Consider the following 17,451-nt stretch of genomic DNA (forward strand, 5'->3'; position numbering starts at 1 on the left):
AGAAATATATATAAAAAATACGGTACGCCTATGTGTTAATTGGCCGACTCTATATGTTTAAATGCATACATAGTTAGTCTTTGTGTTCGAAAGACATATCGGCTAATTGTCAAGTGTACTTAAATTTGTTTATGCCAGTAGTGCTTTTATAAATGCTTTCCAATATCCCTGGGCCGATACATTGGGTTTATTAAATGCCAATATGGATTTGCTTATAAGTTGAAAGGCGGTTTATTTGTTACGAGGGTATCTGGGCGTTGGTCTTGGGTCGGGTCGTAATTTACGCATCAAATGCAAATATTAACAGCTCAAGTCTTTTGATAACTAATTGTATAACTTTATGCACAGTCACAATACAAATATTGATGTGAGATTTTCAAATACAAATAATGACAATACGTATTATAAGACCCTGCCTGTATATTCGTCTGATAAACATTTTACCTAGTTTAATAAAGAAGGTGTCAAAAATGTGGCCTCAAGAGTGGTAATCAGGTCTATATTATTTTCTTGAATACATAAGCTACACGATCCAGCATTTAATTAACTCACAACACTGTGATAGCGTAGAATTACAGTTTCGTTTTAGAAAATAACTATAGCAAGTACACATTAAGGGGTGATGTTGTTGTATTAGTGATCTTGCGCAAATATAATGCAGTTGAGCATCATTTTAGAAGCTTGTTTCCATTATCGTAGAGTTATGTATAGTAAAATGGTGTTTAAATAGCCAAAATTGTCTTAAAAGGTAAATTTGGGAGTTTTTCTCAGCTTGGTTTAAAGTCTAGCATGGTCGAACTTTGTCTATTAAAATTGTATTTTGCCCATGTCTTTGTCAATCCCATTTCAATAGGCTTGTCTATCTTGCAGTTAATATGTTGTTATCAAGCATGGAAAGCAGATCATGAATCCAAGTTTCAACTATCATACAATGTAAGTATGAGAATTCTGCATTCTAATTAAAGTTGGCTTTATTGGACCGTACGTACAAAATCCTAAAAACACCCCTGTACGGCTCCCGTGAGAGCTCATTGGCTTAAATTGTACGCCGATTAAATGTAAACTTCAAACGTACAATAGTCGATACCACTAACGCTTTTACATTTTAACGGACCTTTTCACAGAATTTGAAGTTTGTCATTAAATGCTTTATAGTGATACATGTAAATATTAGATCTAAACAATTCCAGTAAAATCAAGAATAAAATTGACGACAGATAAAGTAACGCTCAACTGGACTCGAATAACTAACATCTAGTGTAAAAACCTATCTCTGAGACCACTCGATTATCCGTGCTCATACAATGATTGATGTATTTTATACTTTATATAAGCAATCTTCGTAGTATCACGAAATATAACGACAACAGAACTCTCCAAATTATTCGATAGTTTCGCGTTGCAACGCTCTATAATCTTCAGGTTTTTAAATCGTCAAAAGATGCATATAAAGGATATTTGAGAGCATGGAATATGTTCAGTATTATTATTTTTTGTCACAAATGTCATAACTACAACGAAAATTTGCGAATCTAAACATTTTCTTTATTTCGTCAAGTACACAAACGTGAAAAGTCTTCTTATATGCCATGTTATACATACTGCCTCGCTTGCAATTGCATTTTGTTATTCAAATGCTTTTCTGCGCAATTCTTTTAACAGTCAAGGCATCCATTAATTTTACACTTATATCAAATGCTCAGTCACGGGCCTGGTAAGTTTTCGAGCATAAAAGCAAATAATTTCGTTATCTAGTCGCATTTTTTTTTCGAATCTAGAACGTACATAAACCCTGCATATTTCCTGACATTCATATGGCATAAAACAGAGGAAGAGCACTAGACTGCATACCAAAGGTAGACTTAATTTACTATCGAGCGATTTTTGCTGTATCGTAGTTTGTTGTTAAATATTTTATTGTATAAATACGTTGTGTTATTCACTTGTCCTTTTCTGTTATAAGAAACGACGGATACGGCTCGTTTGCAAAAACGATATACAATTATACATGCAGGCACTACGGCACTAATCGAGGATTCTTATTCAGTAATTATGATAATATTTGTTTGATTAACATTGACGTTATCAGCTTTCAAGCATTTAAACTCCATAAATATGAGACATCAACAGATTGTCATACAAAACATTCAAACAAATATGTAAGTATTGCAATTTAATGTTATTTAATTATAAAAAGTTTATTCATCAATTTTTTATCGTTAATGGAAATATTAGTATATCATAATTTATGTAGTTATACTAGCGGGTATTATATGATAATAACAAATAGCGATGAAAATTTAGTTTATATTATATACAACAACAACAGCAACAACAACAGCATTTATTAGCTCTTAAGCATACACTTGCCTTTAACCCAAATTAAAAATACATAAGTGTAACTACATGAATGATAATAATTATGAACATTATGTAATGGTAGAAGTAATCAAATAGTTTAGTGATTCGTAACATACGATATGTCTCTTTAACATGGATATTGACAGTTGATAATACAATAATACACTGTTTTACATAAATACTATCACTTAAACATTAATACTGACTGTTGTTTATAAAATAATGAGTCAAAGATTTCACTGTACTTCATAATAAGTCTCACTTTAACATTTATTTGATAATTACTCATCAATTTCTGAGAGAGAATAGTATGCTTGTATGAATTAAAATGTTTCTAAATTGTTCCATAAATGCTTCGCAATATATGGAGAGAGAAATATTAATGATTTATTGTATGTATTATGTTATAATTATCAAATTTATATAATGGCGGCCATATTTGATAATATGACATGAAATTTGTTTTTCTGATATCTTTGTATATCGAACATATTAATAAGAAATGTTTTTTACTTTCTAGGACATAAATATAAAATTGTTTACATGTTTTGTTATCCCGAGAAATATTGCGGTATCGAACTGGTTATATTTCTAATCTGTGTCATGATAGGCGGGATTGAGTTAGTGCTATTTAAAATAGTGCTATTTTGTTGTGATAAAAGGTTAAAGGTGCGGTTTATAGTCTGCTTCGATAGCGTACGCATCTTCAGCCGACTTCGACATTAATCCCCCGATCACTGGGATTTAAGTCGTCCGTTTACATGTGGCGCCGAAGGCAGCCACGACAAATTGGCTGATTTCCTTCACAGGTACCCATTTAAATACCTGGGTGGAGAGGAGCAGATGTGGGATGAATTTCTTGCTCAAGGAAATTCCAGTGGTTATGGCGGGATTTGAACCCGGGACATCTCGATCCCTAAGCCAGCGTACTACCATTAGACCACTGTTGTGATAATATCCAGATAATGTTCTTGATGAGATAATATATTGTTCCAAGTTTTACAAAAACAAAGCATATACTAGAGCAAAGTGCTCTCCTCTTTTTTCTATCTCGTGGCCATGACTTAGCAACTCGTGGCCACAAGTTAGCTATGTCGTGGCCGCGAGATAAAAAAGAGGAGTGCAAAACTACATAAAAGAGAAGTGCAATTAAAAAAAGGGCGGTGTCAGATTCAGTTTAACAAGTATTGGTTCAACACAATAGCATTGCTAACTGTGTAGATATCATATAATGAAAGCATGAATTAATTTGGTTAAAAATTGCTTAGTTTTAACAAAATGTAAAATATCTCTACCGTTATTTTATAGGTCAATAATTTCACGCTTGTATTGCAAACATTAATCCTATATTTTTTATAGAAAAATGGAGCTTTTTTGGTTAACATCAGAAATACAAAGTAACACAGATAAAATGAATGCTAAGGTATGCAAAGACTCCCGACAAAAAGACATGTATTAAATCATTGCTAAGCTATTTGCTTTCAACTAGTTGGAACATGCTGTTCTATTCAGGTGGGCATGTTTTTGACCTGGAATAAGGAAACTCTGTATACGTCGCACCGATCTCGAGCCTGTTTTTCTGAGATTAGAAAGACGTTTTCGTATATAAACTATTCACTTATCTCTTTACCATCTATCTTGTGCTAATAATTATTGTCAGTTGTTGTCAATGAAGCGTTTTGCGTATGGAGATTATAGCTAGAGGCTATATAATTTCAATATTTACTTAGAAAATTATTCAGATAAATTAAACACAAATTTAACAGGGAAGAAGTCCAAAATTATCAAAAAGCACTCTAGTATTAAAGTGAGAAATCAAACATTACTAATTGAACGTATACCGTTATTGTAAATTGTGGTAATTGAAGATGTGTTTCATTTCGTAATTCGTTGAGAAAACATACACGGATACAAATTGCAGAAAATAAAGTATCACGATTTGACATTATAATTTTAAACAAACGATATGTAATGTTGTCTAGCATTAAAAGAATTAATAATAAAGTATGTGCTTAAATATTATAGACGTGTTGGTACCTTAAAATAATTGGAGCAACAAAGAATTTTAAGTATAAACCGTTTGAATTAGTCATATTTTAACTAAACTGACCATCTTTTCACGTGAACCTCGAGGAAATTTAGGAATTTTACAGTTTATCCGTTAAAGATTAGCAAGTCATTTAGTTTATAACAATTGGGATTACCACCCAAAGAATAAAATGTATTGACATGATTAAACCCCAGTTCATATCAGTATTAAGCATGTATTGACGATTTTCTCTTGGTGGAGGTACGAAAACATGCAAAGGTGTATAGTGTCTTTACAAATAGTATGGGAATGTTAACAGCAAGCGATGATGAGGTCAACAGCGGTAACCTTTTGTGAGTTAAATATATGTCTATAAGTAAAGTATTAAGAAGTATAACTGATCGTTGTTCTGACCTTCTTGAATAATTTCATGAAATATTCTGTAATATTAATGATAAGTTAATTATACTCAACTTTCAGCACTAAATGTGAAAAAACAATACCACGTTCATTATCGTTAAATAATCAGGACACGGACACGTGAGCGTTTCAATAAGCCTAAGGCTTTCGATGCAATCGAGCTTAAATTAATAAGCTCTCTTGTCTTTAACATTTCTCATGAAATACAAGAAACAAAAATAACATCCATGTTGACTTAAAACCAATTCAAGCAAACCAATTGAGTTATACATAGGTGTGACACACGTTATAAGTGTATATATTTTTTTTAAACGATTTCAGAAATCTTGTGTTTCCCCAATATTTTTTATAAATCATATAAGTAATGTATTGTTTGATATGCACGACATTTGATTATCACAACGTCTTGCGAATGGTCACTTAATATGAAGTCGATAAATACGCTTATTTTACAGGGATGTCAGGAAAAATATTTCGCTATGAATGTTATACATGAGAGCGGGGTAAAACATGTACACATGTACTCTCTGGCTGCTTGCAGAAATATATACCTACTGTGAAGTGGCCAATTGTATGAAATTCTCTGCAACATGTACATCTGTTGTTAATCATTTTCAATATACAGACTGGGTGGCGGTTTAAATACTTCTTCCGACATCGTCTCAATTTGGTACTCAGTTCGCGGATATGAATGTAAAACGGTATGTAAAAAAACACTACAAACTGCTTTCAACATGTTATAGCTCAATGGGTCATTGTCGACCTGAAATGACCCACAAGTCACCCGGTTGTGACTGGAAGCCGATTCGTGTCACAATAGGGTGACATGAAGCCGATTGTAGTCATCCGGGGCAGACATAAAGCCGATTATTGTCTCCCGGGGGTGACTTAAAGCCGATCCTAGTCATCCTCGAAATTAGCATAATGTCACACTCGGCAATAATTTTACGTCTTCTACAAAAATGCATGACTTGGTCGTTCATATGTTTGACTATCATTGAATAAAAAAATACACGGATAACTAGAAGCCGATTTCAGGTCGACAATGAACCAATGAGCCATGCTATAATGTGTTATTGACAGAGACTCATGTTTACACAACTAGCTATTTAACACCTATAAACGTCACTGAAATTAATTTGAAAACACATTGCCACGCTCTGACAATAGCAATGTTGAATTACGCCCGAGATTAAAACCTGACGGAGCATACCCTGCAAGCTATTTAAAACTCGAGATAGGTCCATATAAATTTGAACATCGGTCTGATATTCGGTTTTACATCGATTTGATATAAGATGAATAGCATTACTCAATGTCGAATCATGAGTTTGACATAATTTCGTCATTCCTCCACACACATGTGTCCGTTATTCAAAATCGGCTTCTACTGCTACTACCGAAAATGTGTAATATACATAAATATGAGATATTTAAACCTTCGGTCCACTAGGCATCCAAAGGATTCACGAAAGAGAAATCGGGATGTTTCGAGGTCTTTTGTACGACGATCTCGGACCATTCCATTCAATATCGCAACGCTTCTGCAACCTTCTGGTACATTTGGTGCTTGACTGGCATCAAACTTTTAATTTGGTAATTCGGAACGGTTTAGGGATGTCGGCAATTCATAGAGACGTTTTTTTTACCCTTCGTTAGTGACTGCGGAAAGCATTCTACAAAAATGCTAAAATCTATAGATTGGAAATTTAAAATCTGAAATGGATAGACAGTGAATGTTGTCAAACACAGTTATACAGTCTCCAACTCAGTGAATTCGAACATGAACATGCCAATGTTTATTTTATTTGATACAGACGGACCACAAGCTGACCTGGTGTTGTGGTATTCGACTGCTTCAGCAATCCAATCCCCACGCATATGTACTTGGTTAGAAAGTTAATGCTATTGCTTTCCTAATTAGATCATTCACAGAAACGTGTCTGCTTCAATTCTAAAATAAGATTGCTAAAGCAACTGACTGACATAAATGTTAGTATAAAACAACATTAGGACTTGTATATATTTAATTTACAATATATGTTTTGAAATTATGATTTTCATGAAGTATTATGCAGAGTGAAATTAAGTTTAACAGAAGACTTCAGCGTGTTGAAGAGTTATTAGGTATTACACTTCAACAACTGTTTGTTGAATGTTCTAAACAATACACCTTTTTTCTACATTCCTTGCTTTTTAGACTCTCAAATGATATCATCATAATTATATGTATATATTGCCCAATGCACATTAAATGGGATGGGGCAAAGCTGTATATCAATTTGGAGGAAGCACATAGACAGTATTAAACAAAACAAGATGAAGTTACAAATGTTATTGTACCTATATTGTTAACGATTTATATTACGTTAAAGGATTGTGGACGAAAAATGCCGGTTGTATCACATGTCCCATATCGGACCTCAACAATGCCATAACGTAGAGCAATTCATGTGCACGTTTACAGCTAAAAAAACGCCTTTGGAGAGGATAGGAGTTGTGCAAAATTAGTGCAATTCAACCTCACATATCACAAATATATATAATGATTTTTTCTGTTACATAACATAGCGTAATGTAATCTGTAGTTTTTAACTTTAATGCAAACACAAATTTATAATTAAGTATTAAATATAAGTTCTGTTCATAATTTTAAATTCCACCAATCATCAAAGTTATAATCACGATATGTTTTTCCGCCAGAAATGTTAAATTCCGCATGGAGTCCAAACGTAATCTGATTTATTTTCTTAAATTTACATATAGACATTAAACGCCGAGAGATCTATTTTACACCGAAATTATATCTTTCACGTTGCACTTACTCAGTGTGTAAAATTGCATATAGGTAATAATCAGATTTTATGGTTGAAATTCTGCCTACGGGTTTGCTATAACGAACATAAACATGACTCACACGTTGTTATATATGCATATAACATTATGATGTAAGCACATGTGATCTTGACCGTCGTCATGTTTACCTTCAATACCTAAAAGTCTCCTTTTTCTCCCATGTAACCATCATACCTATTTGCAATATTGTAGGTAAAATGAATTTTTCTATATTGTTTGAAAACGGATTGGTCTACGGCCGGATATCCGACCGACCGTCCAATCTATGGACGGTAAAAGGCAGGTTAATGTGGCATTGTATGTTTGATCATTGTGTGGGTCTATGCATCATATACAGTTTTCTAGCATTTATACTATTTGCTCATCCATAATATTATTTTTTGGCTTGTAAATCAGAAATGCTCATAATTTCCGTTTAAATGTATAATAAATAATTTATCGTGTATCTGTTTTGAAAGAAAATCGAACTTCCATTCGCGAATAAACAGTACAAAAATGTGTGCCTTTAATTTGGAACACACATGATAAATGGAAACAGTCGATATATTGCCTCACTAATACCAGCTTGGCTATTTTGAAAATTGAATTTCAAATCGATCAATTCAACATGGTGGTGCATCAATGCGCGCTCATCTCATAATTAATTATTCTTCAGTTCCTCGCGCATCAAGATTTCGGACGCTACTGAAATCCAATTGCAAACACTCAACGCTTAGGCTATTTGTTTAGAAATCAATGTCATCGATAAATGAATTTTCCAAAACTATAATTTCCTTCATATAATACCTTTTATAGTTTGTTAAAAAAGTTGCACATTTTTATATATTTACAAGAAAAACAACATTAAGAAACAACGGTGCAGATCTGAAAAATGTTAGCCTTCAGACAGAAATTAATCGTGCGATAAATATGTATTATTTCGTGACAAATTATTTACCTCTTTTTAACTTTCTCAAAATGGGAAAGTTTTTCAACCATTTATTTATCGTAAAGCATTTTTACATATGTTTGAATACGATATATTTATAAGTTGTCGTATGATTTCCTTACTCTGAAGATGGCTTTAAACTATCGGACACTTTATTTCCAGTTTGTGCGGTCGTATGTAAACCTTCTTTCAATACCTTTATAAATATGGCCTAATAGCGGTCTTTATCAATACAAAATTTCATGTTCATAACAAAATGTAATAAGGGTTACACCCGCAATGTACTAATTACGAGTGTTTTTTGTAGTATACCACACATGCTAACATAATGATTAATATTCACTTCAAATAGTCACATTCTCATTAACAAGACATATCATTCTAGTATACATACTTTATTAAGCATTTATTTATGTACATGTACTATTAGACCATAGTGTATCATTGTCTGCTAAAATGTGTTGATAGTATACTAGATATAAACACACTTGCTATTTAACATCAAATTACATCATTGTGAAGCTAATTTAAACATAAACATAGCATAATTTATAGAGGCATGAACATTAAGCTAGATATAATTAAAAGTGTTCATGTTTGCAACTTGAAATATTGCGAAAAGTCAAAATGAACGCATTTAAAAGGTATATGCCGATTAGCAGCCTCCGCTAAAAAGGGTTCACCTATGCGGTATTAACATGCAATATTTACACCGACAGACATACAGATATACAGACATACAGTCGTACAGACATACAGACATAAAGGCATACAACCATACTGGCAGACAAACAGACAAATCAATTGCAAGAGCACGTATATTCTATCTAAGCGGTATTGACATGTTTTACACAAAACTATTTAGGATTGTATTTCTCCTCACGCTTAATTGATATATTTTCATACATTATACTTTGTGTATTAGCCACACTAAAATAGTAATTTGTGGAATATATATAGATGGGTTCATGTAAAATGTACGGTAAATATATGTTTTCTCAAGTTAGTGTAATAGCGGAATAAATATATACAATTGTATTCGTCTTCTAAATAAAGAGCGCCTTGAAATTTTGACAGGTTTGTATACCATGGTATTCAATTCATCTACGCAGAAAATACATGTATGTCTAATACTGTAATAATACAAAATAAACAGGCTCTTAGAGCATATCATCATCTTGTATCTATTTTTTGCCGTGTAAAATTAGATGTCAAATCCAAACAAGCTATATTCGATTCATTAGTATCACCGTTCATACTGTATGGTTCTTAAGTCTGATATGAGTCTGAATTTATGAAAACTCTGATATTCATAAATGACATAACAAATTTTGCAAAAATATGCTTTGTGTAAAACAATCTACTTCAAAATGTGCTGTTCTCGGTGAATTGGGTAAATTCCCTCTTGTCGTTTTATGTTAAATAAGAGTTTTGTGTTATTGGATGAAAGTTGTAAATAACCAAAATTCTTTATTATACGAAGTTTTTATGGAACAGATATATATTTTAACAAAATTTAATTGTACGAAAATTAATCTATGGTTTCACGCTTTGAAGTTAACGTTCGACAATCTTGGCTAGTGGTATACGCTTTATACAACTGATTTCACGTGTGACATTGTTACATGGTAAACACAAAATAATTTGTTCAAGAGTATAGCGATCCTTTAGCTTCACAGACCAAAATTGAACTCTACTTTAAATTCTAACAAAGCTTCGAATAATAATGCCTGGATTGTATATCATTGAAATGACTAGAATCCAAATGAGCCAACTTTGATTTAGTTCCCATTTTCTAGAATAGAACACACGTGTAAACTATGTAATCAGAATGTCTGTGAATCTTTATTTAACGTTTAATTTAATTTAATTTAATGTTGTAAAATATATTTACGTATAAAATATAATCATGACCTACAATAAGTAAACACATATCTATGATGTCTTGTACTTATGGTCTTAAACTCAAGAACATTTGAAATTGTTTTGATTGGAGCGCTTAATCTTAGAGTTGAGACCTTAAATAGTCTAGATGTTGTTTAATTGCTTGCTGACACACAAAATTGTATTTGAAATTTTCACATATTTGTCACGACTGTCAATTTGCTCATCTGTAATATATAGTATTGTATTATTCCCTGTCCATGTTTCTTCTGTATATATTTCCATGGCCAAATACAGAATGCTGGATTGCCAGTCAATTTTTATTGATTGATTCTAAATCAACGTCATTTCAACATATAAGTAATATTATTCTGATCATATCTGCTAGTTTGGATTCTCAATTTTTGTGCATAGACTCTGTATCTTACAAAAACAGGCGCACACGTCTAGGAAGCAAAGCTAAACATTCCTCATATCCAAACGAGATTTAAACAAGATGTATACATATCTTATACAGAGCTGTTATTTTTTTTACCATTACATTTTGAGTTTAAATTGTCAACCAGTTGATACCACATACTCCGTTATCATTTGTTTCGACATCAAGTTAAACGATACAGGATGTTTCCGAATCCAAACAATGAAGCACACACATAAAAAACATAACTTTATTACTAGTAATAATAGTAGTTATTTCTGATTATACATTACGATTTGATTAAATATTGTACACAATACATGTTCATTATTTTGAGTTATTTTACGTACATAGTATTTTGTTTTGTGGTCGGAATAAGTCTGATTGTTTTTCTCTAGAATGGTTAAAAAACCTTCGAAAACCTTAACATGCTCATGAATAATTGAATACTGAATATATGAATAAAACATAAAATGGAACACTTCTATTACACACCCTTCATATCATTTGTGTTATCGTCAAGATCAGTCATGTGAATTAATCAAATTTACACGTTGCTTGTTGCTCCTAATCCATTGAATGCCGGATACTCCTAGTTTGGTAATACGTTCATTTTGAATGTTCGAACCGAAATTTATGCACATAACACACGAATGGATCGGATTCAGTGTTGTCTTAATCGCAATGACGTCGTTCACCGGTCGATTCTTTCGACACGTTATGCAGATTCTGAAACACATGAATTTAAATGAATCTTTTCAACACGTCCCCTGATAATCTTGCGCCTTTCCATTCTGTGTTAATAAACAAGGTTGTTAACACTTATGTTAAATATGAGTAGTTGTTAGTTCATGTATGATCTCTTAACGTTTGAAATGCGTGTTGGGCCATGACTTGTATCTAAACATTTTGCATTGTAAAATTATCAATGAGTTCAACACAATAACGAATTATCGATTAAAAATCATACTAATAGGTAATTATATTAATCTGATTATTGAACTAATTAAAGATTATTACTGCTTATTGGATCCTTCAAATTCAAAAAACATCAACCAACATAGACCTTAAATCCTTGAGCAAAAGCACTTATTTGTAGTTAATTTTTATAACATATTCTATTAAGCGTCATTAATGATATGAAGTAACTGTTTATACTAGTTGATAGTTGATAGTTGCTAGTTGATAGCAATATGAAACTTATAATGTTTACATATATGCAAATATGAAAGCAAAAATATATTGTTGATATCAGCATGTGCCTAAGTGTCTTCCGCCTCGAGTCTGATTTTTTTATAATGCAAATTACCTGTCATAACGAACTCGTCATCGATTTGTTTTTGCGCCTTATTTTCTCCCTCTTGAAGCCATCTTTAACCTAAATAACGCAAAATATAGTCAATACAACAGACATGTTCACTTAATCCTCATGTCGAAAGTACCTATCGCAAAAAAGAGTAACTATCATAGACTTTTACAATATAATGGTATTGTTAAGTGTTCCTGTTAGCAATTCAGTTGAATGGACTTTGTTGAAGAAACTGTAAATTGCTCGTTTTAGAATTTAAAGGAAATGAATTTGAATTGTGCACATAGAACATACTATATAATACTGTGTGACACCATTATTAAAATACAATTTCAATCTAAACATTACGTTTGCGAATCAACATATCAAAACAAATAGTAATACTTAAAATGGTATATATACATTGCGAATATATTGTAAACAATCGGACGATTGAATTTAAGACATCATAAAACGTTTACCTTTTCATTTAACACGCAGTTGCATATGAAGATATAAACGCCCTGCAACATAAATTTTAAACGTTATATAAACATACATTTCAAATAATTATATTTCGTCATGCTCATGAACTATTTAACATGCCTAGTTAAAAGAAACTATTGATTTAAATCATTAACATTGTTTATTAGTTCATAGCTTGAATGTTATTTTTGACATTGATTTTGAGATTAAGTTACACCTGTATATGAAACGAATCGAATGTGACAGGAACTAAATCGTCTTGAGAATATCCGTATGCGATAAAATGTAAATGGCCAGGCTAACTGTGCGATCGTTTATCTTGCAGATAGGTATTTATTTTATATAATGTGTAGTGCTATGATGCGCTACGCGTACAAACCTGCAGCCCGTTGCATACTGCGAACACATACTGCATGAATGAGGCCGACTCGTTGACGTAGAAGATGCCGAGATTCCAGGAGATGCCCATCAGAGGCACGAGCACGCAAAGAGACCAAAGAGTTGTCCTACAAAAAGTAAGAATTACCTAATTGTGTACTTGAACTGTTTTCTATTCCGTATAACATCAACAGGTTTTCATAGAATATATACTCATCGACACATTATTAATGACTAAATATGAAGTTTAGGTCTCCAAAGAGTATAATAAAGTTAACAGATACAATTGGTTGAAGGCGTTATTGCACGATTAGTTCGAACGTACTGTACGTTCTTGTGTAACGATGCAGCTATCCATGATATCATATGTTTGGTATATTTTCGATAAACACTAAATCGTATGTCATTTACGTATTTCTTTGTTGATGGTAGTTTACTAACTTTGGTAGGTTTCTTGTTCAAATAATACAATCTCTGTTTAATTGGGCTCTTAAATACTTGGTGCACTTAAATATTATAAGTAAATGTATAATTATCTTACTTGATCTTGTCTTTAATTGGCTTGTCTCCCATTGCTTTTAGAGCAAACATTTTCTTAAACAATATAATCAAAATAATGCTGTTGAACTGAAAAAAAAAACAAACAAAGATTACAAACTAGTTTGCTTTCCTCTATTCATGTGCGGCAAACACATACAGCTTGGAGATGTACTACATCTTAAACACTCTTTTCGTTCCCGTCAATTTCATTTTCCAGTTATAGTTTCGAGCTTTATTCAATTGAATTGAGTTACAAAACTACCGATGGTTTGTTCTTAAATCAGTATATTGTCAGTAAACGATTACCAGTATTACGAACAAGGCTGGACCAACAAATGCCCATCTGAGTCCACGAGATAGAGACAGCCAGCAGCTGGAAGAAACTGCATTGTTTATATAGGTCTTAAAAGAGTGTTGCATAACATAATGGGACACTTAAGGTTACTAATTTTAAAGCTTTTAAAATCGTCGGTAATTTCAAGATTCGATTATGGTTTTATTATAATATTGTTAGCAGATACGTTCTGTGTCAGTAATACATGTAGGAATATTTACACGTTTAATATATAAGAAAACTATTGTTTAACATAGGAGCACAATGCACATACTAATGATCGTCGCCATATCCATTTGTTTTTGTTATTGAAAGTGTACTTCCAACTATGATAACAGGAACACCTACAACAAAGTGAACAATGCATACTGACTTAACTATGAAGACGTCATGATGCTATGCTATTTTATTTATGACGATTGAAAAATAATATCTAAACATTACTTCATAAAGTTAATGAATTAAGTACTAAATTTACATATTTTTACAGAAAACAGATAACAAAATGTGGTTTACCCCATGCAAACACTAACAGCTTGCGGAGTGGTGAATTTTGTGCAAAAACTAGAATAACGTCACTCAGAATACCAATGCTTTCTGCAAGCATGAGGCAAAAGACGGCGCTATAGATGTAGTGCAACGCAGCCGCAACTACCGTACACACAATCTGTAAAACGTTGATTCATTTAAAATCTAAATGGAACTGTGATTAAGCCTTCAACAAATTATACAGATAACTTAGGCAAATTATAACATGCAACACTCTCAAAACTGTCAATGAAATGCTGACATGTGGATTAATATCAATAAACAATATACATATGGCTGCTGCGTTTTACACACATACAAGCGATATACTGTTTGGAATTATATACGGATATACGACTTACATTATGTATATATTTTGTATTTTGATAATACGATTTCAAATCATAACTTAGTAATTTAAATCACTAATTGGCATTCAACCAACGGCAATTGACTCTTCAACACACGAGACTTACGTTATAATACGTCTACAAAAGTATACAATTATCTTACACGGAGTTCATAGGTTAAGCTTTATAAATATGTTTACATAAATTAGCACGTGTATGTTGTATATGTATGTGATTTAAAGTTGATGGAAATGTAGCCTTTTCATAATTGCTTGGGAAAGTGTTCATGTCCATCACCAACCTTATTTTCCGTACGGTCGATTCCTCCAATGAAGATCCCGTACGAGATTATAAGCGCAGTGATGAGATTCAGCAACAAAATGGATCTGTCACTCCGAACGTATCTAAATCAGTTAAAACGTACTTGAATTACCAAGAATGCACAAGTAACATTTTTTATTATGTTGAAGTTTGAAAAACAAATATGTTATACTGTTACAATATTACATTTTGTAAATTTGTTTGTTACATTATTGAGTTAAAAAATGAGCACAATCCATTGTGACATGACAAAACTGTTGATCAAATACGAAAAACATCCTACTTTTTTTCCTTTTGTTCAATGGAGCGTATTAGAATAAAAACAACGGCGGAGCTTGCCGAGCCGTTTTTTTAATAATTCGTATGATATATTACAATAAGATCGGGCAGTAACCTATTATTATGTTTATCGTACCTCTATACCCCAATTAAACAAAAATACAATTTAATTGCTACAACGCATTCTTGTGGAAACGTATATGTTGTATGATATTTGACGTGTTAACAATTACGTCATGAAAACTTAAACGTAGTATTTTAAAAATACATTTTTTCTGTTCTTATTGCTTTTAGAGGCTACTATGCATTACATTTTGGTATAAACTTGTTTGGTTAATGGAACCTGATCGATTTCTACCGGAAATGAAAACCTTATCGTTAATTCCGAGTTATATGTCGAACCATTGAACTTTGACAAGTACAAACACCGACGCACCTAATACAACCATTATATTATACCTTTGGATTAGGTCCGTGTAAACTTTGAGGTATGATAATGATATATATTAGGTATGAAGAAACGCCTCAGTTTTGAATTAGGAATATGGAACCATAAGTTGGCGAAAGTTCATATGTACGTTTCTGTTTTTCTATACCAAGTGCAGAGTAGACAAAATAGGAAAAACGTATAATGAATGACGTAATATACATGCAAAACATAAACAAGTGCATCTAAGTCCCAAGCTGTTTTTACTTGTAGCGCATGAATACTTATACACGTTAAAAGGTCATCCCCCGTAAAACTCTGCTCAAACAAACCTCCAAAGCCTTGCAAAAACAATAATCGTCAGAAGTAGGCACAGTGCAGATACTGAAATGCCAACAATCGAAACAATTCGTATCTCTCTGGACTTTTCATCTGCCTACAAATAAGATCCGTTAATAAAACTTTGCGGTTATACATTCAGTGTTTGAAATCAACTTTGCGCTTACAATAAATATGTTAATAAAAATAAGCTTTATATCATACTGAATGCTTCGTACTTACTTTACAATTATACCATGATTTACCACATAATTATGTTAACATCCCTGTAAGTCATACTTTTTGAATATTATACATCATATTCATAACTCTCTTTGCACATAGCAGTCAATGTGTAAAATAAATGTATTATAATTTCAAAACTTATAAACTCAATGTTGAACATTAGATTAACACATATAATACTAAACAATATATGTACAATATATGTACCCCAGATTGAGCAAAGTGTCTTTGTATTTGTATTAATTTCGACAATTTTGTCATTATGGTGCGAATGCAAGCATAAGAACCAATGGAATACATTTGTACGAAAAAAACTGGTAGAATGTTGAGTTTGTGCTTTTTTAAATTTGATACACATGCATAAAATCATGTTTTTGATTATGTTATGAATACGGTCAAATATTTACCATCTTAACAAACATCTTTAAGCATTCATCAAATTGATGTGCGTTTGCTTAATGAATGATGATAATGTCATGGTGTTTCCAAATGTCATCGCATGCACGCTCATTTTAACGTGATATTTAGAGTTGTACAGCTGGTTGTACCGTAAAAACTCTACCTGGCTATTAAGAATGTTATACCTTTAACGTGGTAACCATCGCAAGTATCAATTCACATGAAGAAATGCCATGCCAATAAGACTAAACAACCTGATCAGTAACAAGACTTAGTCTATAAATTATGTATATTCTTACCTCAACAAAAGGACTCATCAGGACAGCGAAGTTTGTGAGGTGGTAACATTCACACACAGTAATCGTGTCATTTGAAGTTTGAACTTTACATCCGTCATTGTCCCAATAGCCCAGCTGCTCAGGCCTTAAATGTTAATAAACTACTTATTTCAACTGTATTGAATTCTAAAGAAGCAACTATTCAATTAACAGTTGGGAATAAAAGTGCCTAAATCATGAACAAATTATTAAAACTATAATTCATGCAAATTGCATATTAACCTAAACAACATATTTTAATAGATACTAACGTTTTCATTCAGTTTCAACATACACACCAACATTAACCTGTATATTCGTATCATTACCTATACATATATGTT

General features: G+C 32.2%; 2 protein-coding genes across 3 annotated transcripts in view; one reads left to right on the forward strand and one right to left on the reverse strand.

Moving 5' to 3' along the window:
- LOC127876444 (ubiquitin carboxyl-terminal hydrolase 38-like) overlaps nucleotides 1-17,451 on the forward strand; it is a 553,141-nt gene that overhangs the window by 428,634 nt on the left and 107,056 nt on the right. The window lies entirely within an intron of this gene.
- The window catches only part of LOC127876448 (adhesion G protein-coupled receptor B1-like), a 31,210-nt gene continuing 22,771 nt past the window's right edge, over nucleotides 9,013-17,451 (reverse strand). For both annotated transcript variants that reach the window (XM_052421743.1, XM_052421744.1), the window contains 11 exons: nucleotides 17,090-17,213; nucleotides 16,160-16,263; nucleotides 15,102-15,204; nucleotides 14,439-14,589; nucleotides 14,197-14,266; nucleotides 13,895-13,961; nucleotides 13,590-13,675; nucleotides 13,050-13,176; nucleotides 12,667-12,708; nucleotides 12,206-12,274; nucleotides 9,013-11,625 (listed from right to left, as the gene is read on the reverse strand). In XM_052421743.1, the coding sequence (XP_052277703.1) occupies nucleotides 12,209-12,274; nucleotides 12,667-12,708; nucleotides 13,050-13,176; nucleotides 13,590-13,675; nucleotides 13,895-13,961; nucleotides 14,197-14,266; nucleotides 14,439-14,589; nucleotides 15,102-15,204; nucleotides 16,160-16,263; nucleotides 17,090-17,213 (940 nt within the window). In that variant the 3' untranslated portion in view covers nucleotides 9,013-11,625; nucleotides 12,206-12,208. The remainder of the gene's footprint in view (nucleotides 11,626-12,205; nucleotides 12,275-12,666; nucleotides 12,709-13,049; nucleotides 13,177-13,589; nucleotides 13,676-13,894; nucleotides 13,962-14,196; nucleotides 14,267-14,438; nucleotides 14,590-15,101; nucleotides 15,205-16,159; nucleotides 16,264-17,089; nucleotides 17,214-17,451) is intronic.

The sequence above is a fragment of the Dreissena polymorpha genome, chromosome 4 (assembly GCF_020536995.1).
Source record: "Dreissena polymorpha isolate Duluth1 chromosome 4, UMN_Dpol_1.0, whole genome shotgun sequence".
NCBI lineage: Eukaryota > Metazoa > Mollusca > Bivalvia > Myida > Dreissenidae > Dreissena > Dreissena polymorpha.